We start from the raw sequence: 21,493 nt of genomic DNA, 5'->3' as shown, positions 1-21,493 counted from the left end.
TCTAACTCCTTAAACGGCTATTATTTCTTTGTGGTAAAAATATTCAAAATAGTCATTTACAGCTTTGTTGGAAGAAATACATAGGGTGTCATGGTTGTGTATAGTCATCATACAGTACATAGCACACAAGAGCTTATTTCTGTTCCCTACCTATAACATAAGCCACTGACTAACCCCTATCACCAAATGTGTTCTCCAAGTTTCAAAATCTTTCTGTAGAATTTGTTCAAGTTAAAAAAAAAACAAGAAAACTCCCCCAAACAGACAAACAAACAAAAAAAAAACCCCAAGACCAATAAAAAGACAAAACCCCCAACAACAACAAAAACACTTTTCCTCCTCTGTGTGATTCTCAGTCTATTAGTATTTGGAAAAGAAGACAGGTTCGGCTACATTTAATGGAACAAGTTTGGATTTGTTCTCTATTTACAAAGTCAGCAAATAGAAGGTTGCAACAGTAATACAATTACTACAAATGCTAATATACTACAAATGCTAATATACTACTTCAAATACTAAGACACTACTCCAAACACTAATACAACACTGTAAATACTAATACACTACTGTAAATATGAATACAATACTACAGTCCCTACAGTAGAAGAATTCAGTAGGAACATAATCGAATCATTGGCATTTGACAAGCCCAACTTTTTAAATAATACTCAGATTGCATAATAAAACATAAACTGTGTGGTGCTAAATATGAGAATAGTCCTGGAAGCCACTGCAGTGCACTAAGCGTGGTTGTTTTTCTTCACTGCGTGAGAGCTTACAGGTGCCCCTACTTGTCTCAGGATGAAATTCAGGTGTGGCTCTTGAGCACTGGTGGGGGTGGCTCTCGAGCCACAGGATCAAGTATGGTGGCTCTCAGCCCTGTGTCCTCTCAGGGGACTGCAAGTTCTCACATCTGGGTCTCACTGACGTCCTTTTTCACCTCCCGGTCTGAGCTGTTGGTCATGACCTCAAATGGAGTCATAGAACCAAGTGTGGGGTATGAAAACTCTGGCACCAGTTCTGGGTGCACGATGACCAAATTAAGGAAAAATCAAATGTGTGGTGAGGCTGTGATGTTTCTGGTTATGGGTGCTAGTGCTGGATCACTGACCGTCATGGCATCCTTGGTTCTGAAAATGTGACGTGGACACTTGGCACTGGATGTGATGTCCCAGGGTGTCATGTGACACTCATAGTCAAAATTATGGAGTGTTAGGAATCTCAGTGCTTCTATGGCACATGCAAAATTTTCACCCTTACAGCAAATTATAAGTTACTTATGAAACAAAAATGTTGGAGCAGGTGAGATGACTCGGGAATTAAGAACATGAGCTGCTGTCCCAGAGGATCTGGGTTCAATTCCCAGCACCCATATCAGCCCCAACAGTCCCAGGGCCTCCAACAACCTCTTGGGGTCTGCAGACATGAGACTCGCATGTATAGTCAGTCATGAAGACAGATAATCCCAAACAGAAAAATAAATAAAAACTTTAAAAAATTCTTAAAAAGCAAAGACCTTTAAACATTTCCCTTTTGTCATTCATCAGCGTATAAGTACCGGATTCATCTATCTTTAGGTGGCTTTATGTTAGAATTCTGGTTTTTGGAAACTGCTATTTTTGCTGCTGACTTGAATTGCACATCAAAAAAAAAAAAAAAAAGCCATTACATGAAATTTGGCTTGGAATTACATCAGAATTTTCCAAAATTTCTCAAATGGTCCTAAACACATTTCTGTCATTTTATGCTACATATTTATAGGAAACAGTATTAAATTTTATTTGCTTTCTTAACTCGAACAGAGGAGCATTTAGGGGTGTTTTTTAAGAGGCACGGGAATGCTGGTCTAGAAAGGGCGAGGTCTTCTTGCTGACTGGATGCCAGGCACTGGGAGCCAGTTTCCTCACCTAGGTGCTTTAACCTCATGAGGATGAACTTGGATAAATTACCCTGACCGCCCTGTTGCTCTTCCTTTGATATCTTTTATGTTACTATTCATTTCTTGGCAGAATTTAGTCTCTTCTCCTGCCCACAAGCGTAAACACTCTCTTTTGTAAGTAATCACGCGTGGGTTAATATCCAACGACCTGTGTGACTGTTGATGGGAACGCGGTTCACAGCGCAGCCTTCATTTCAGCCACCGCCGAATGGTAATCAGGGTCTGAGCGGAGCCACCGGCGGGGGCACCTGTAGCGGGGCCACGCCCCAGGTCACGTGCTCAGCCTGGTAGTGTCTTTCTGTAGCATTTTGGGGAGCTGGTGCATCAGAGCTCACAGCTGATTTTTTCTGTCCGTGGGCGTTATGTTGCTTACAGCACCAATCGCCCTCTCTCGTCTCAACCTTGGGTTTGAACAATTACCTATTGGGCAACTCCAATCGGTTGTGGGTCTTTCTGAGGCTGTCCTGGTTTCGCCTGCTAGGCTCTTCCTTGTAAGATTGGCAACGTCCTCCTCACCAGATGGTAGAAAGTGCAAGGAAGCAATGTGAGCTCCTGAGGTGTTCTCTGTGCCTACCTCTGGCAGATTCTCCTGAACTGCTTCTCGCACACCTTCTTCCTCACTTGGACCACAGCTGGTTCATTTCCTTAAAGCTGCCCAGTAAGGCCCGCCCCAAATAGAAGCCTTTTCTAGCTTCTCCGCCGTCCCCAAGGAGTCCTTGAATCCAATTAGCCAGCTGCCTTACCCACCTGCAGCCCCACTGATGAAGGCCTGGCAGACTCCTCTCTCACGCCCTGCCCAGCTTGGCAACTCCCAGACGCTTTTCCCAGCACCTCCACCCCAGGCAAGCTTGGGCCAAGCTGGGTTGAGCTGGACCAACAGATTCAGAAATATCGATCAAAGCCACAAAAAGGGCGCAAATGGAACTTAGGGGTCACGGAACCTTCTGGGTCCTTTAAGTACTGTTTCTTCTCCATTTTCTTTCACCTTTCCGTTGAACGGTATGAGATTTTTTTTCCCCCTCCAAAGGTGAATTTTCATTTCCTGTTTAACTTGTGATTAAAAAAAAAAAAAAAAGGAAAAGAGCCCTGAAGATTTAACTAAGGATAAAAATAGCTATGCTGTCTTAAAGTCATTAAGTGAACATAACGGGCTCTTTGTGATCTTGGGCTATCTGGAAGCTGGCATCTGTCACCACCCTCTGTCCTCATCCAGAGGTGGGCGAGGCAGTCAGAACAAGGATTCAGTGCTTAATGGAACCTTGAGAGTAAGTGCTCCCACGTGCTCATCAAACCTGCCACTCTCAGCAGCTGTCACCAAGTGGCCCTGTAGCCCTCCGCCCACCACTGCTTTTTGCATAAACAGGTCTGCAGTAGTGCCAGGAGAGCCTTGCAGGGCTGAGTGTGCCCCCCATCCTCGAGTGCTGCCCCATCCCCGCACCCAGGAGCCTCACCTGGCTTTGCTGTGTCCATTCCAGCACTCCTCGTCGTTGGAGGTTCCTGCTGTCACGCGTTCATCCTTGCAGATGGTGTAGGGCAATGTTGACCAGACCTTTTTAGAGAGCTTCAGTTTCTCTTTTATGTCTGTGACCTGATCGAGAAACCAAGAAAGGGTGTGAGGAATCTTGTCAGGCTTTGCTTGCCTCTCTATGTAAGGATGTGACAAACTGAAGGTGAGAGACTGCGTCGGCCGTGGCATCCTAAGCACAAACTGTGGCTTTTAACAGAGAATTGAACCCTGCTATAGGGCCCACTGCCCAGAAAGTGTCAGGCCTCTACTTCTCTCTTGCTCCTTCTAGAGAACACTCAGGCTACTGGCTCCCTGTTTTACCTCTTCTCTATCCTGTCCTTTGAATTAAAACCTAAGGAAGTGTCCCACCTGCTTTGGGGGCCATTCTAGTGCAGAAAGTTCTAGTTGCAAACACCCTAAATACAAGCTTTAGATGCTGTTTCCTGGTGTCGGGTGACTGCCCCAAAACAATGCACCAAGAGGAATGTTTCCTAACTGTTGCTAGCTAAGCAGCTGATGACTGAGGGATGGTTAAACCATACCAGGAAGCTTGGTAAGGTAGAGCGGGTTGAGAACCTGAGGTTTGGTGGGCACTGAGACTTAGGCGACTCCCCACTCACTGCCAGATTCCTGGCCCAGGATATGTGACACACGCCCCACATAAGGAAATGTGACTGGTGGCTATGTAGACCCGGAACAGAGTTCTCCGTACTAATGAGGTACCTAGAGGCCCCGAGGGCTTAGCCAACAAACTCCCCTTCCCAGACATTGCTCCCTGCAAAAGGTATTTAATCTCTTGTCAGACACTGAGAAGTAGGTATGCTTCTATTTTCTACCACGAATGGTCAATAAACAGTCTAGAACCACGGACCGTCTCTTTCATCAGGATCTGCTGTGGGGAGGTGTGGAGAAGACATTTGACTATTGAGCAGCAGTTTAATTCTCCCATAGAAGACCTCTCTGCACTTCCAGCTACAACTGCCACCAAGCCAAGGACAGTCACCACTGAGACAAGCTGGAGCTCCTTCTGTCCCCAAGGCCCTGGTCCTGGGCTAGATGCTGTCCTCACCCTGTGGGTTCTCTGATTCTGTTCTCGGCTCATCTGTGACTCCCAGCAGCTCTGCCTGGATGTCCAAGAGTCTGATAACCCCACAGCCCTGGCTCATCATAGACCCAGCACCTCTCCCCCCATATCCCCACCCTACCCCCAACTAGCTCCAGCTTTCCAACATCTCAGATTGCACTTTCCCACCCAGGAGCAGTGTGTCTCTGCTCTTCCCTGCATCCCAGCACCCATCTGGGATAAGCACAATCAAACTCCCAGCATGCCCTGAGGTGGATGGAACGCAGACCCACAATGACCTCTGCTCTAGTTCGGTTGACAGGCTCACACAGAATGCATTTGGGTGGTGAGCGGTAACCTCCGTCCACCACAAGATCTCTAGTACCCAAAGATGAAAGCCAGTATAAAAACTCATGAGCAACCGGTGTAGCTCTGAGGGCTGCAGGACTTAGTACTCAGTGCTCAGTACTCAATACTCAGTACTCAGTGCCAGGGTCAGAGGCTTTGTTTTTTTCAAGCTTAGCCCTGACCTCCTATCTGTGGGTAGGATAAGGGTCTGATGCCATTTGGCCTCCATCACGAACATCTAATTCTTTCATCCGATGCAGTGTCCTGCTGGCCTAGCCACTCTTTACAAACAGCGAGAAAATGCACAGATGGATCAAATGCGTCCGTTGCAGGTTGCGTTGGGTCCTCACAAGGCGACATTTTTGAAGTTCTGACCCAAAGCACCCTGGGATGTGTCATGACTTTGAGGTGCAGTCCTTACAGTGGTAAGGAAGTAAAAGCGAGTCAGTGTGAGTAGTCTCTCCGTCAGAAGGGCCGGGGTGGAAGATGGGGACACAGAGAGGGAGGGTGAAGGCACGCACAGGAGGAGGTGGCCACCTTAGAGTCCAGGAGCCATCCTCTCCTGTAGTCGAAAGAGAGCTGACAGGCACACCCTGCGATGTCAGACTCCTTGCTTCCCCAGTTCCCATTTAGACTCAGACTCAATGCTTCCTGCATCCAAGAGTCCATACGGGTAACACCAGGACCTCAGCACGCTCTAGTCAGCAGCCTCCTTTGTCCCTTCTCATCCCCGTGCTTGCTGAGGCAGCAATAGGGTTGGAAACCATCTTATCCTCAAGGGTTGAAAATCATCGAGCAACCATTCATCCTGGTTTTCAACGTAGGGGACTCAGGATGCTAAAGTTATAGGAAAAAAAAAAAAACCCGATAAAGCCCAGGATGAGTTAGTGACATGCCTTTACAACTGTGCTTGATAAATGTTCGCTGAGATAATTAGTTTTAATTACCCCATTCTGTTATGATTTCATAGGCAATATTGCAAACGCTGCCTATGAAATCATTCCTGGGGGGGTCACAGTAAAAGGCTGCTGTGACGCATGGGGCTGTCCCTGGCTGTGTGAGGTGAGGAGCCCTTCATGAAGATGGGGTGTGGAGCTTCCCTGATTTGCTCACTGGGCCACGTTTCACAATCAGGGCATGTTCCCTGGCATTTTGGTAGCTGAACGTTTTCATTGTGCCATTCAAGGAGATAACAGCGAAGGAGCGGCGAGGAATGTAAACGGCATTTTAGCATTCCGCACGAGCACCGGGCGATTTACCTGCAGCCTGCAAAGTCGAGGCACACAGCTGAACAAACGGACGCTATTAGCCACCGGGAAAGGACACGCCTACGATTTTAAAGGATGCAGGGACGACGGGAGTTTATTTCCAATTCCAGGGAAGTTCTCCAGTTTTCACATTGTTTAGAAAAGAGTTATCTAATCCCACTTGCTGTTTTGATCTCTGAAGGACACATGGTACTGTTCTGCAAGAGCTCTGAGCTGTCCTTTTTATTTTCTTGGAACTTAAGAGCAGGCGGCGGCGAGGTCAGCTTTACCTTCCAAGTTCTCTAGAACAGATGGATTATGGGTGGTCATACCAATCGGACTCATTCCACCACACAAGGCCGATGCAGGCAGAGGCCTGTGGTCATTATAACAGCTCCCTCTCCTTCTTTGCATCCCAGATGAGCTACTCTTGAATGCATCCTCACAACACTCGGAAGGACCAGAGGCCCAGCAGTACAGGACAGTGTGAATGTTTTTGCCTATTTTTAGTAACATTCTGAAGAATCAACTTGTCATTCCGGAGGAACTTGATCCCAATACACACAATTGGGGTTTGGAGAGAAAACCCAAGTCATCTTTTAGTACTAATCTGGGGTTAGTTTTTGACACTTTGAACTCCTACCCTAGAGTAGCTCATGAAAATGTCCGTGGAGAGCTGATCCCATGGGAAGACCGTGGAGTCCTTCCTCCACCCAGCCTAATGGCACTCAGAAACTCATAGCACGGAGAGCAAGACCATAAGGCAGAATAACGGGGAAAGCCAGAGACATGAAAAACCAAGGGACAGACAGGAAGAACGTCCAGTCTCTTTCGTTTGCTGGTCTCGCTCAGGGACCCGAATGTTTAACTTGAATCGCATGAAATTTCTGACTTAGCTTCCAATTTACAGCAGGCACTGGGGATAGAGGAAGAAACTGAACAGGAGCATAAATAAATGATCAGACGCATCTGGTGAATGAGACATTACGTAAGACAACTGGTCTCAACTCCTCAAAAGAGCACGAGTAAATAAATAAATCAATAAAGGCAGGAAGACTGCTCTAGATGAAAAGAAACTGCACGAAACATCCCAACCAAATGTCACAAGGAAGACCTTGCGTGGTCTTAGCTCCGGAGGCAGGTACCCAGCTGTAGCAGAGTTTTGAGACAACGGGGCAGTTTTGAACATAGGAGAGATACAGGTTGAGAATATTGAAATACTGCTAATTTTCTCGTGTAGAAATGATCGCGAGGCTGTGAGGGAATCTCTTTTAAGAGACTCATGATGAGATATTTAGGGATAAAAATGTCCTCATGGCTTTTATTTATTTGAAAAGAGCAAACAAAGTCAAAGCCCTCAGTGACCATTGAATCCATTAGAGGAGGATGCTACTGTCGAGCTTCTTCGTAGCCATTTCAGAAGTATTTGAAGAAGTAAAAGGGTTGAAACATTTGGGGAAGTAAAGTCGTCCTGTCGGGAGTACAGCTATTAGGATCCTACCTAGAAGTCACCGGCTCAGTATGTGAGAAGAGCTTCCTAACCTCTAAGCCTTTCAAACCAAGCTGCACAACGTCATCCTGCTAAACTAAGGTCGCCATACCCTGGGCACAGCAGGGACACAGGGGTCTGGAGCAGTTAAAACTATCTTGTCTATTTAGTAAATGATAGAGATGAGAAATGGCTTCCCATGTAGACGTTGGGATAGTTACTCTTAACTACCCTGCTCACAGGCATCCTTGCTGACAGACCTGGCCTCCAAGCCTCAGGCATGGGCGCTGAGACTCCTGTGTGTATCTGAGGACGCAGGAGTGACTCACTGTGATTTGGGCTGAAAACATTGACACCCATGTTTCTGCTTTTAAAAGATAGAAATGCAAGAGTAATTAAGTTTTCTTAATATTCCACATAGAGTTAGTACTTCCGCCAGGCCGTGTGGAGACAGATGTTTTTCAGCAGTAAGGTGGAACAGGTAAATCTTCCACAATAGAAAGTGTGGCATCGGCACATTGTATATGCTGGTCGATGCATGTATGGATGAGATTCTGTGGTTTTCATTAACTCATCAAATGGAAGAGTGCATTACAATTATCTTTTGAAGGGAAACTTTGGGTTTCTTTCAAACAACGAAAGCCATGAGAACGATGAGATGGTAGGTTGAATACAGAAGTACTCCCTTGATCATGAATTTGTTCTGAGACCCTTACAGATACTCCAGACTGCACAACACTAAGTCGTGTGTGTGTGTGTGTGTGTGTGTGTGTGTGTGTGTGTATTACCTCTATATACATGTCTAGGACAAAGTGTAACATGAATTACTCATTAAGAACTGGCAATAGCTAATAACAAAATGGAACCATGGCAGTATGATATTTTAATGAAAATCTGCTCTCAAAATACCTTACTATGCTGTACTGACATTTCCTGACATGATACGGTGGGGTGACACAGCACAAACATTAGGGGCTAATACGAAATACAGATGTAGTATGTCCTGTCCTGTTGGGCTACTGTGGAGTGTTTCCTGATTCCTGAGAAGTAGCATCTGCTTTGAGTGTTCCCTGATCACAGTCATTATGACGTACCATTAGATACTGGATGTTACAGTGTGCCATTAGATACTGGATGTTACAGTGTACCATTAGATACTGGATGTTACAGTGTGCCATTAGATACTGGATGTTACAGTGTGCCATTAGATACTGGATGTTACAGTGTGCCATTAGATACTGGATGTTACAGTGTGCCATTAGATACTGGATGTTACAGTGTGCCATTAGATACTGGATGTTACAGTGTGCCATTAGATACTGGATGTTACAGTGTGCCATTAGATACTGGATGTTACAGTGTGCCATTAGATACTGGATGTTACAGTGTACCATTAGATACTGGATGTTACAGTGTGCCATTAGATACTGGATGTTACAGTGTACCATTAGATACTGGATGTTACAGTGTACCATTAGATACTGGATGTTACAGTGTGCCATTAGATACTGGATGTTACAGTGTGCCATTAGATACTGGATGTTACAGTGTGCCATTAGATACTGGATGTTACAGTGTGCCATTAGATACTGGATGTTACAGTGTGCCATTAGATACTGGATGTTACAGTGTGCCATTAGATACTGGATGTTACAGTGTGCCATTAGATACTGGATGTTACAGTGTGCCATTAGATACTGGATGTTACAGTGTGCCATTAGATACTGGATGTTACAGTGTGCCATTAGATACTGGATGTTACAGTGTGCCATTAGATACTGGATGTTACAGTGTGCCATTAGATACTGGATGTTACAGTGTGCCATTAGATACTGGATGTTACAGTGTGCCATTAGATACTGGATGTTACAGTGTGCCATTAGATACTGGATGTTACAGTGTGCCATTAGATACTGGATGTTACAGTGTGCCATTAGATACTGGATGTTACAGTGTGCCATTAGATACTGGATGTTACAGTGTGCCATTAGATACTGGATGTTACAGTGTGCCATTAGATACTGGATGTTACAGTGTGCCATTAGATACTGGATGTTACAGTGTGCCATTAGATACTGGATGTTACAGTGTGCCATTAGATACTGGATGTTACAGTGTGCCATTAGATACTGGATGTTACAGTGTGCCATTAGATACTGGATGTTACAGTGTGCCATTAGATACTGGATGTTACAGTGTGCCATTAGATACTGGATGTTACAGTGTGCCATTAGATACTGGATGTTACAGTGTGCCATTAGATACTGGATGTTACAGTGTGCCATTAGATACTGGATGTTACAGTGTGCCATTAGATACTGGATGTTACAGTGTGCCATTAGATACTGGATGTTACAGTGTGCCATTAGATACTGGATGTTACAGTGTGCCATTAGATACTGGATGTTACAGTGTGCCATTAGATACTGGATGTTACAGTGTGCCATTAGATACTGGATGTTACAGTGTGCCATTAGATACTGGATGTTACAGTGTGCCATTAGATACTGGATGTTACAGTGTGCCATTAGATACTGGATGTTACAGTGTGCCATTAGATACTGGATGTTACAGTGTGCCATTAGATACTGGATGTTACAGTGTGCCATTAGATACTGGATGTTACAGTGTGCCATTAGATACTGGATGTTACAGTGTGCCATTAGATACTGGATGTTACAGTGTGCCATTAGATACTGGATGTTACAGTGTGCCATTAGATACTGGATGTTACAGTGTGCCATTAGATACTGGATGTTACAGTGTGCCATTAGATACTGGATGTTACAGTGTGCCATTAGATACTGGATGTTACAGTGTGCCATTAGATACTGGATGTTACAGTGTGCCATTAGATACTGGATGTTACAGTGTGCCATTAGATACTGGATGTTACAGTGTGCCATTAGATACTGGATGTTACAGTGTGCCATTAGATACTGGATGTTACAGTGTGCCATTAGATACTGGATGTTACAGTGTGCCATTAGATACTGGATGTTACAGTGTGCCATTAGATACTGGATGTTACAGTGTGCCATTAGATACTGGATGTTACAGTGTGCCATTAGATACTGGATGTTACAGTGTGCCATTAGATACTGGATGTTACAGTGTGCCATTAGATACTGGATGTTACAGTGTGCCATTAGATACTGGATGTTACAGTGTGCCATTAGATACTGGATGTTACAGTGTGCCATTAGATACTGGATGTTACAGTGTGCCATTAGATACTGGATGTTACAGTGTGCCATTAGATACTGGATGTTACAGTGTGCCATTAGATACTGGATGTTACAGTGTGCCATTAGATACTGGATGTTACAGTGTGCCATTAGATACTGGATGTTACAGTGTGCCATTAGATACTGGATGTTACAGTGTGCCATTAGATACTGGATGTTACAGTGTGCCATTAGATACTGGATGTTACAGTGTGCCATTAGATACTGGATGTTACAGTGTGCCATTAGATACTGGATGTTACAGTGTGCCATTAGATACTGGATGTTACAGTGTGCCATTAGATACTGGATGTTACAGTGTGCCATTAGATACTGGATGTTACAGTGTGCCATTAGATACTGGATGTTACAGTGTGCCATTAGATACTGGATGTTACAGTGTGCCATTAGATACTGGATGTTACAGTGTGCCATTAGATACTGGATGTTACAGTGTGCCATTAGATACTGGATGTTACAGTGTGCCATTAGATACTGGATGTTACAGTGTGCCATTAGATACTGGATGTTACAGTGTGCCATTAGATACTGGATGTTACAGTGTGCCATTAGATACTGGATGTTACAGTGTGCCATTAGATACTGGATGTTACAGTGTGCCATTAGATACTGGATGTTACAGTGTGCCATTAGATACTGGATGTTACAGTGTGCCATTAGATACTGGATGTTACAGTGTGCCATTAGATACTGGATGTTACAGTGTGCCATTAGATACTGGATGTTACAGTGTGCCATTAGATACTGGATGTTACAGTGTGCCATTAGATACTGGATGTTACAGTGTGCCATTAGATACTGGATGTTACAGTGTGCCATTAGATACTGGATGTTACAGTGTGCCATTAGATACTGGATGTTACAGTGTGCCATTAGATACTGGATGTTACAGTGTGCCATTAGATACTGGATGTTACAGTGTGCCATTAGATACTGGATGTTACAGTGTGCCATTAGATACTGGATGTTACAGTGTGCCATTAGATACTGGATGTTACAGTGTGCCATTAGATACTGGATGTTACAGTGTGCCATTAGATACTGGATGTTACAGTGTGCCATTAGATACTGGATGTTACAGTGTGCCATTAGATACTGGATGTTACAGTGTGCCATTAGATACTGGATGTTACAGTGTGCCATTAGATACTGGATGTTACAGTGTGCCATTAGATACTGGATGTTACAGTGTGCCATTAGATACTGGATGTTACAGTGTGCCATTAGATACTGGATGTTACAGTGTGCCATTAGATACTGGATGTTACAGTGTGCCATTAGATACTGGATGTTACAGTGTGCCATTAGATACTGGATGTTACAGTGTGCCATTAGATACTGGATGTTACAGTGTGCCATTAGATACTGGATGTTACAGTGTGCCATTAGATACTGGATGTTACAGTGTGCCATTAGATACTGGATGTTACAGTGTGCCATTAGATACTGGATGTTACAGTGTGCCATTAGATACTGGATGTTACAGTGTGCCATTAGATACTGGATGTTACAGTGTATCATTAGATACTGGATGTTATAGTGTATCATTTGATACTGGATGTTTCAGTGTACCATTAGATACTGAATGTTATTACACTGTACCGTTAGATATTGGATGTTGCACTGTACTGTTAGATACTGGACATTACACTAAACTGTTAGATACTGGATAATGGGAAGCATCTTGCCTTATCCAAGATGGACCAGTCTAGTGTGATATGGACTCTTCCTACTCAGAAGAGCATGCAATTTAAAATTTACCAGTTCAAAGCACAATCTGCTTAAACTAACTGACATCATAGAAAGTGAACTCATGGATCAAAGGAACTACTTTTTTCTTCTTGGGTTTAAATGTTTATTCTGTGACATAGTTGTTTTGTCTGCATGTATTTCTGTGCATCACATGCATGCTTACTGCCCAAGGAGGCCAGATGAGAACACAAGATCCCCTGGGACCAGAGTTTCAGAGTGTTGTGAGCCACCATGTGGGTGCTGGGAATTAAACCTGGGTACCTAGAGCAGCCAGTGCTCTTATCAGCTGAGCCATCTCTCCAGCCCTCTTCTCAAGAGCTTAATTTTTAAAATTGACACCAAGTTGTATATATTTATGGGATGCCATGTGATATTTCAGTATAGGATTGCATCGTCTCCTGCTCAAATCAGGGTTATCTCTTCAAACATTTGTCATTTCTGTGTGGTGACTGCAGACACACTTGTTTCCTTAAGCTTGGTCTCCATGCCTCTGCAATATATGACGTAAAAACAATAAAAATCCTTTGTAACTTATCCTCAGAAGTTTTTGCTTTGCAAGGACATACAGCACGTAACACACGAGTTCAGTAGGGGCATGATATAACTGAGACATAAATGATTGCAAAGTGTCTATGATCCTGAATATTCTGCTGACGGAAGTACAAGACCAAAAAAAAAAAAATAGAGAGACGGCCTGCCTGCCTATGACACAGGGGCTCACATGACTTCCTTGGAATCGGTGACTTGGCAAGCAAGGAATCGGTAACACTTAGTGACTTCAGTTTAACGAGACAGGAAGTAGAAGACAATTTCCTTCCAATATGTTGAGGAGTAAGGAAAAGAAAATAAAAAAAAAAAGAAAAGAAAAAACAGCTTCTGCTGCCAGAATTCCCTCAAGTGCTTATGCCTCTGTAGAGGTCAGAGTTCGTGCCAGGATGAGGATAGAAAGATGGCGCCACCCTCGCACGATGTGCAGAGGCACTGTTTGGTAGGTGCGGATGGATCTGCAGTAGACACAGTCCCGAGGAAGTGGAAGTCTGTGCGAGTCTAGATAACCAATTTGTCTGGAAGCCTTTCTGGGGAATACTAGGTCCCCTCCTAAGCAAGTAAGGCACTGCTGGTATTTTCTCTTTGTGACTGTCGAATCCCACCGTGGGAACAATTAGGACGCGGGATAATTAGCAGTTCTATCCAGAGGGCTTAAAACTGAAAACACGTCCTCTCGGTTTCCATCCCCACGATGATTTTGTGATCCTACCCACGCAGAGTGGCTGCTCGCAGCCTCTGCTCTGGAATTCAACTGTGCTTCCTAAAGAGTCGCTGGATATTCATGGCTCCCAGGGAACCAAGACTCAGCAAGCAGCACTTAGTGTGCACCGGGTGCTTAATAAATATTTGTTGAGTGCGCATATACATGAGCGGCATTGCCAATTATCTGCTAAGGGAAGTAAGATTTTGAAAGAACTATCGATTATCTGTCGGCTACTGCCATCCAGACTTTTCTTTGGAGAGTCGGAAAGATGTGGGAAGTGCAGTCTGGTCTTTACCAACAGAGCAGGAGGGATCGCCAATGATCCTTCAACCCTTCGAGCAGGATGACACTGAGAAGCCGCTATGGGTGTCACTGCTGTTGCGATTTAGGTCTGGTCTGGGGGCAGAGCTCCAGGGACCTTAAAGGTAACCCTGGCTTGCGGATAGATCATGAGAATTTATGTAGAATTGTCGTCTTTGGGATCCCACATAGCATTCGAAGTAGCTTCTTTTTTTTTTTCTTTTCTTGTATTGGGTATTTTCTTTATTTACATTTCCAATTTCATCCCCTTTTCCGGTTTCCCCTCCAGAACCCCACCCCCACCCCATCCACCCCCTGCCTCCATAAGGGTGCTCCCTTACCCCTCACCCGCCACCTCCTCCCGCCTCCCTGCCCTGGCATTCCCCTACACTGGGGCATCGAGCCTTCACAGGATCAAGGGCCTCTACTCCGATTGATGTCCTATAAGGCTATCCTCTGCTACATATTCGGATAGAGCCATGGGTCCCTGTGTACTCTTTGGTTGGTGGTTTAGTCCCTGGGAGCTCTGGGGTGTCTTGGTTGATATTGTTGCTCTTCCTATGGGGTTGCAAATCCTCTCAGCTACCCCAGTCCTTTCTCTAATTCCTCCATTGGGGACTCTTTGTTTTTTTTAAGCAAGAAATCTGCCCTGTTCTCATTGGGCTTGCTCTCCAATGTTCTAACACTGTTGTCTCCAGTGAGGATTACTTTTTTTTTTAAAAGATTTATTTATTATTTTATGTATATGAGTACATTGTCGCTGTCTTCAGACACACCAGAAAAGGACATCGGATCCCATTACAGATGGTTGTGAGCCACCATGTGGTTGCTGGGAATTGAACTCAGGACCTCTAGGAAGAGCAGTCAGTGCTCTTAACCACTGAGTCATCTCTCCAGCCCCCCCAGTGAGGATTACTTGATGGGGCACATGTGACTTTGTTCTTCTTGAAGAGATTTGCTCGTGGCTGCCTGTCCATTCACCAAGACTCTGCCTGTCCATTCACCAAGACTCTACGTCTGTTTACCTGGAAGCCCTTCCTTCACTGCTCTGTCCCAGGCAGCCACAGAGAAAGGGATACCTGCTGTCCGACGTGAACCACCCCTAGAGCAGGATCTATTCTCCTAGCTACCTGTTGTGAGCAGTTGGCCTCATACCCTGTTATGACTTAAGAAGGATTTCCGTGTGCTTACTTCATCTGTATAAAAACATAATGTAATCAGATGTAAATAATATATACCATATCTTTAGAAAAAATAGATGATTAATATTTAAAGGGCTATACACTAAATAATATATAATGAGGGGGGAAGCAGTGTGAATATTTTATAGGCTGAAGGTCATTTGTTAGCTTTGGAAAACAGTCTGTTTAAAGAAACAAAGGCAGTCTGGCCAGTCCTCTACCTGGGTAAATTAAGAGAAATTCAGTGTATTTAGCCAACTATGCAGCTTATGGATTTACTCATGTAGTTTTTAGAAGCAGCCCTGTCTGGATTTGCTTCCAGACAGGAAGCAGCTTGTCCTTCAGTCCTGATTTCTCTAGCTGTGTAGCCTGCCTGGAGAGCCACATCACGTCTGCCTTTCGGCGATGGAACAAGCTCGGAGAACCCATCTGTTTGCGTCGTCTCCCGTCCACCCAACACCACGTGGGATCTAGAGTATTTCAATTTCCTAAATTGCAGAGAGAGGATCATTTTTCCAACGCAGCCTGTGAGTAAGGGAATCTCAGGCCGAAAGTAGGATTCAGTCATGCTCAGTGAGGAAGCGAGCTTAGCCTTATTTACGTTGCCAAGCTCACGTTCCCGTCTTCTGATCGCGACTCTTAGCATCTTCCTCATCGCTTACCATCCTCAACTTTAAATTTCTTTTCTTAGATCGTATGAAACTCTTTGGCGTTGCTTTTCAATGTCCCAGAGTGCCTCTGTCTGCCCTGTAATGTTTAAGTTTTATAACACTCTGTAGAGGAATTGTTTGTACCGTGTGTTTCCTTTCAGGAAACTTGCAAATAAGTCTTGGGGGTGACAGCAGGGGCCCTGTTGAATCCAGTCTGTCAGTAAACCTGAAGTAGATTTTGTCCACATGACACACCCGGCGTTCTATTGTATCCTCAAGCCACAGTGTGACTTAAAAGCAATTCCACACTCTGGGCTTTGCCACGCACTCCCAGGGAACTCGCTCACAGTGTCTGGTCTATTGCCGTGTGACATCGTTTCTCTCCTGTGGTATGGCACTTGTAGCATTGCTCCCCAAGGAGACACACACTCGTGCATTTTGTAGGAAAAAATAGGAAGGATAAAAAGCCAGGAGGAGGTGAGTGAAGCTTTGATGGTTCAAAATGACAATGCTTAGTTCTGTTGAGTTTCCCAGGGGATCGGGAATTGGATGAAAAGTAAAAGTTGAAAGAGTGAATTATCCCCTCTGGCTCCTGGTTTGGAGTTTCTTCACTGAATGATCACACTTCACAAAGGGCGTGACCCCAAGAAGACAGATAGGATCTTCATCGGGCAAAGCAATGGTCTTCAAAGTGAATTAAATATTGGCAACATCAGAGATACCTTTCTAGGCTGTTCAGGTAATTTTTTCTTTTTTTTGGTCGATTAAAAAGAAAAGATAGCAAATTCTCACATTTTATGTTTGTACCTAATGTTCTAATTGTACCTTGTTGCCTGTGATCTCATGTTCCGGGCAAGAAAGTAGAGAAAGAGTGCCACATGTCCTTGAAAAAGGGAACAATTGGACTTTGAGCTAATACCAATTAAATTCAGCAGTCAAGAGAAAAGGGAAATTGTTTAATCCTCAGAAACTCAGGCAAAATCAAAGGATCACTTTGCCCAGTAGCATCTTAATTGTGACACTGTTTGCTTTTGACGATTGAAAATTATGAATGACTTCGAGGAGTGGTTGTATTACTGAGTTGTCAAATTTTAAAGCAGAGCTATGTGCCAAAGGTTCTAGAAGATTCAGAGTTTAAGATTTGTCTAGGCCCCCTCTCAGTGCTTGCTATGACGCACACTAGGGTCTGGAGAAAGCAGACTGGTTGTATGAGCTGAAGCACTTCGTTTCCCTTCTTTGTTCTGAGCATCTTTAAGGAGATCCTGAGCACAGACTAGGGGCGAGTCCTCCCTCTTCTGGCTGACATGAATGTGTTGAGGTCCCAGTGCTCTTGCTTTTCCTACATGATCCGTCACTCTCCCTCTCTCCCTTCTGCTCTGTTTCTGATCTCGATTCTGGGTGGCCTCTCTTACCCTCTGCTTTGGACAACAGGTCTGCTCTTTGCTGGCTCTGGCCTCGCTCGTTTTGTTGACGTTGTTTTGGCTGAGTAGACACAAACATCTCCAAGGAGCTGCTGTGATCTGTGAGTTGTGACAAGAGCGGAGTCTAAATTAGGTTATTAGAGATGCGGTCTTCATCATGTTGGACAGGGCGATCTCAGGTGCAGTCTCACACAAAGAGAATGAATTCAATATTTTATCAGTTTTCTGAGGCACATGAATCAGGTTTGCATTTAAACCTGAGCTCTGTCCCCTCGGCCATTGGCGTGATCACAGAATGACAATCTTTGGAGGTTCTTTGTGGTCCAAAGGATGGGTTTCTCTGTCTCCCGTTGTAGCCAACGGGGTCATGGCTGTGGAATGGGACCTTGAATAAGATCAACCTAGGGATTAATTGGGAAACTAATGATCTTGTCAATGTGGAAAAAGGTTGAAAGTTTGGAGCATCTAGTTTTGCTGAAAATTTTTCTTCGCCAACTAGCTTTTCCCTGTGCAACTCCTTCAGAGAGACTTTGGTGACATCCAGGAAATTGAAACAGAGGCCCAATTTCTACTTCTGTATGTGACAGACATAAAAATGATTCCGCTAAGCGCATAACCTCCTGAAGTTACTCTTAAAATATTGAAATTCCGTCTTCAGGAAATGAAACCAAGGATCTCACATGCACGTCTGCTAATTAAAAAGGGAGGAAGGTTGTACGGAAACGGCTCGCTCAGCTGCCTCTAAAGCAAGACGGCCTGGGTTTGCCTCCCCGAATCCAAATGAGAGCCGTGGCAGGTACAATGGCACCCTTGAAGCCTCAGTGCCAGGGAGGTGGAGACAGAGAGATCAGGGGGCATGTTGGTCAGTACATCTACCTTAGTTGGAGAGTTCTAAGCTGGCTGAGACACTCTGTGTCACAGGAGGAGCTTGGCATTCCCAGGGTGGCATCTGCAGTTGCCCTCTATCCTCCAAATGTGCCAGCTCCGTGTGCATCCACATACACATAAATGCACACACATGGTTGCCCTCTAGTCCCCATACATACACCTACATATGCGTGGACACACAGACACACAGACACACAGACACACACACACACACGCGCATGCACACACATATACACGGGGTGGGGACAGGACATGAGGTATTTATTTTATTTCACATGTGGGTACCCCCTCAAAATTTGTCATTTAGCCTGACGTTTTCTTTATTCTTCCCCAAGACATCTGAGCAGTAGTCATGCACTTGGGCCTACTTTTCTGAAGTAGCATCAGGGGCTCCTGGAACTGAACCGGAAACAGGAAATACCTTTTGGCTCAACTGAACATGGTGGTGTGCAGTGCCTTCCTCACTAAGATCTTACAAACCTGGTCCCACCCAACAGCAGGAACTCACAAGACGAACGCTCAGGGGAGAGTGGTTCAGAGGCTGAAGAGTGCTCACTGGGTCCTAGGTGCAAATCAGATTTATCTAGATTCTAAAGCCACTTAGGGTAGACGAAGGTTGTCCTAAATCTTTTATGGAATAGGCAATAAAAAGAGCGTAAATCTCTTTTGGATGCATGGGATTTGATTTATTCCTAACTATGTAGACTGGTACTGTGTACAGCATAATAAATGCTACTTCTGCAACAATTCTCTCATATCTGTGATACAACATAAGGTTTGAGCTTAATATCAGTGGCCTGGGCTTAATGGAATTCTTAAAAACAGTAGAATCATATATCATCTATCTATCTATCTATCTATCTATCTATCTATCTATCTATCTATCTATCTATCTATCGTTGAGGGAACCACAGCACTCCTGGTGTATAAGCTTTAACTCAAGTATGAGGTTCTGCAAAAGTGAGGAGAGGGGAATGAATTCAGGGATGTTTCTCTCTGTGTGTCTCTCATTTTGTCTGTCTTTTAGAACTCCTCTTGACACCAGCACCATGCAGGGCTTCTGTAGAGAATGTGTTCACAGGCTCCCTGGGCCTTTGCCATCCATGATGTTAGTGGTTTCTTCTCCTAGTCTTGAAGGAACATCGTGGTAGGGCCACTGGTCCTTACATCACATTCCATCAGCCAGTGCAATGACTGGGTTATGTACTCAGTAGAGAGAGAGGGAAGGAAGGAAGGAAGGAAGGAAGGAAAGAAGGAAGGAAAGAAGGAAGGAAAGAAGGAAACTGAGTAGGCAGGAGAGGGCATGTAAATTCTGAATCTCCAGATGAAATATAGGTGTGCATTGTGGCAAAGACCTGTAATCCTGACACTTGGGAGCCTGAGTCCAAAATGGCTGCATTCGGATTGCCACTGGTAGGAGCATTTTTCTTGTGGGGTCTATGAGTGGTCACTTCAGCTACACACATGCACATGGATACGCACAAACACGGGTGTAGCATATACAATGCCCCTATTGTTTTAAGTTTCTGAGCATGCAGTAACAGACAAGTCATAGACCTGCCTTCAATCCACAGACTGCTCCATGGAGCACACATATTAACCACACATGTGTCTAAGGCATGGATCCCATGAGGAGAAAGAAGACCTGGTGTATTATAAAAGTAGGAAGTGGGAGGAGGCTGAACCGGACCTTGTGGGACCAGCAGGTGTCTGCTGGCAGAAGATCTGAAAAGATTTGTCTGTGATGGGACCCTTGAGCTGAGAGAGAGAGCTCATAGATGCGAAGTGTCTCCTGCACGGAAGGAAAACCATGGAGGTATGAGTGCTTCTCGGTGACTTTGGCCAAGTTCCATAATCTTACTAGGAACTGGTTTCCAAGTGGAAGAGAGTTCCTCCCTTCTGTAGACACATCCCGCTCAGGGATTTAGTAGCTTAGCAAGTGACTATATTGTTAGCGTACTTGGGACTGGAAGTTCTTAAGGAGGAGACACAGCACCACAGGGACAGATGGCGTAGGGTAACTCAGCTGCACTTTCTTGGAAATCGAGCTTTTACCCCTGTGAGGTAAATTACCTGTTCCTGGGAGCCATCTGGTATCTTAAAGATCCAATTTACCCCATGGGGCACCAACCAGGGTGCACCATCTATGTCTCATATGATTAGATCCAAGAGACACAAGAGCACTTGACTTTCACCTTTACATCATAGGCAGGCAAAGTCGAGAAAGACAGACGCCATGGATAGACTTTGTACAAAGATGTAGGCAATCTATCGACAGCTCCAGCATGAGAGAAATGACCCGAAGACCTGGATGAGCAACCATTCTAAACAAGCAGGTGTTTAAGACAGTGATGACCCCTAGAAACATCAAGGGAACTATAGGTGTCATATACATATGTGACCTATAAGTTTCCAGCTGATATAACAACAAAGCAAATTGGAACTAATTTTAAGAATATGTTTGGAGACAGGCACATTGGGGTATGCTTCTAACCCTGGCCCTTGGAAAGCAGAGGCAGTGGGCTCCCTGTGAGTTTGAGGCTAGCCTGTTCTTCTAGGGCCAGCAAGGGCTACATAGTGACACAGGGGTCTGAAAAAAAGATAGATAATATATTTGATTTAATCCGATATGCCCGAGATGTTATGGCTTTGTCATACAGCAATGAGACATGCTACATTCTTTTTCGGCACCAAGTCGTTGGGATCTGGCTTGTGCTATAAACTTAACAGTCAATCTCAGTTTAGTCTAAGACATCTCCACAAGAGGGTGGTGGCTGCCATACTGGATGGTCACGGCCCCCCAGCTATGTAACGTAGCTGTCCAGAGTACGTTAGCACATCGCAGAATTAAAACAGGGCTGCGGTAGATGCCGCACGTGATCCAGCCTACTTCCAGGACGGTTTCCACATACATAAACAGGAACATGTTGGATTCAGACTTGTGGCATCTGTCACTATTTTGCCTACAGACAGGATTTTTTTTTGGCTTACATTTATTTGTTTCTTATTGAAGTAAAACCACCATCTACTAAAGGACACAAATCACAGTCTGATGAACTTCCAGCAAGATGTTCATGTGACAAGCCAGCAAACATATGAAAGTTCTTTAAAAATAGGTATTTTAAAATTTATTTTATTTTTAATCCTCTCTGTCTCTGTCTCTGTCTCTCTCTGTCTCTGTCTCTCTCTGTCTCTCTCTGTCTCTCTC

The 21,493-nt window shown here is 44.5% G+C and overlaps 1 protein-coding gene across 1 annotated transcript in view; it reads right to left on the bottom strand.

Annotated features, from left to right (window-relative positions):
- The window catches only part of Gpc6 (glypican 6), a 999,201-nt gene that overhangs the window by 23,941 nt on the left and 953,767 nt on the right, over nucleotides 1-21,493 (bottom strand). The window contains 1 exon segment of the mRNA NM_001427433.1: nucleotides 3,391-3,527. Within this exon segment, the coding sequence (NP_001414362.1) occupies nucleotides 3,391-3,527 (137 nt within the window).

The sequence above is a fragment of the Rattus norvegicus genome, chromosome 15, assembly GCF_021556685.1.
Source record: "Rattus norvegicus strain SHRSP/BbbUtx chromosome 15, alternate assembly SHRSP_T2T, whole genome shotgun sequence".
Classification (NCBI taxonomy): Eukaryota; Metazoa; Chordata; class Mammalia; order Rodentia; family Muridae; genus Rattus; species Rattus norvegicus.
Note: the sequence above shows the minus strand (reverse complement) of the source record. Positions and strands in the feature narration are given on the sequence as shown.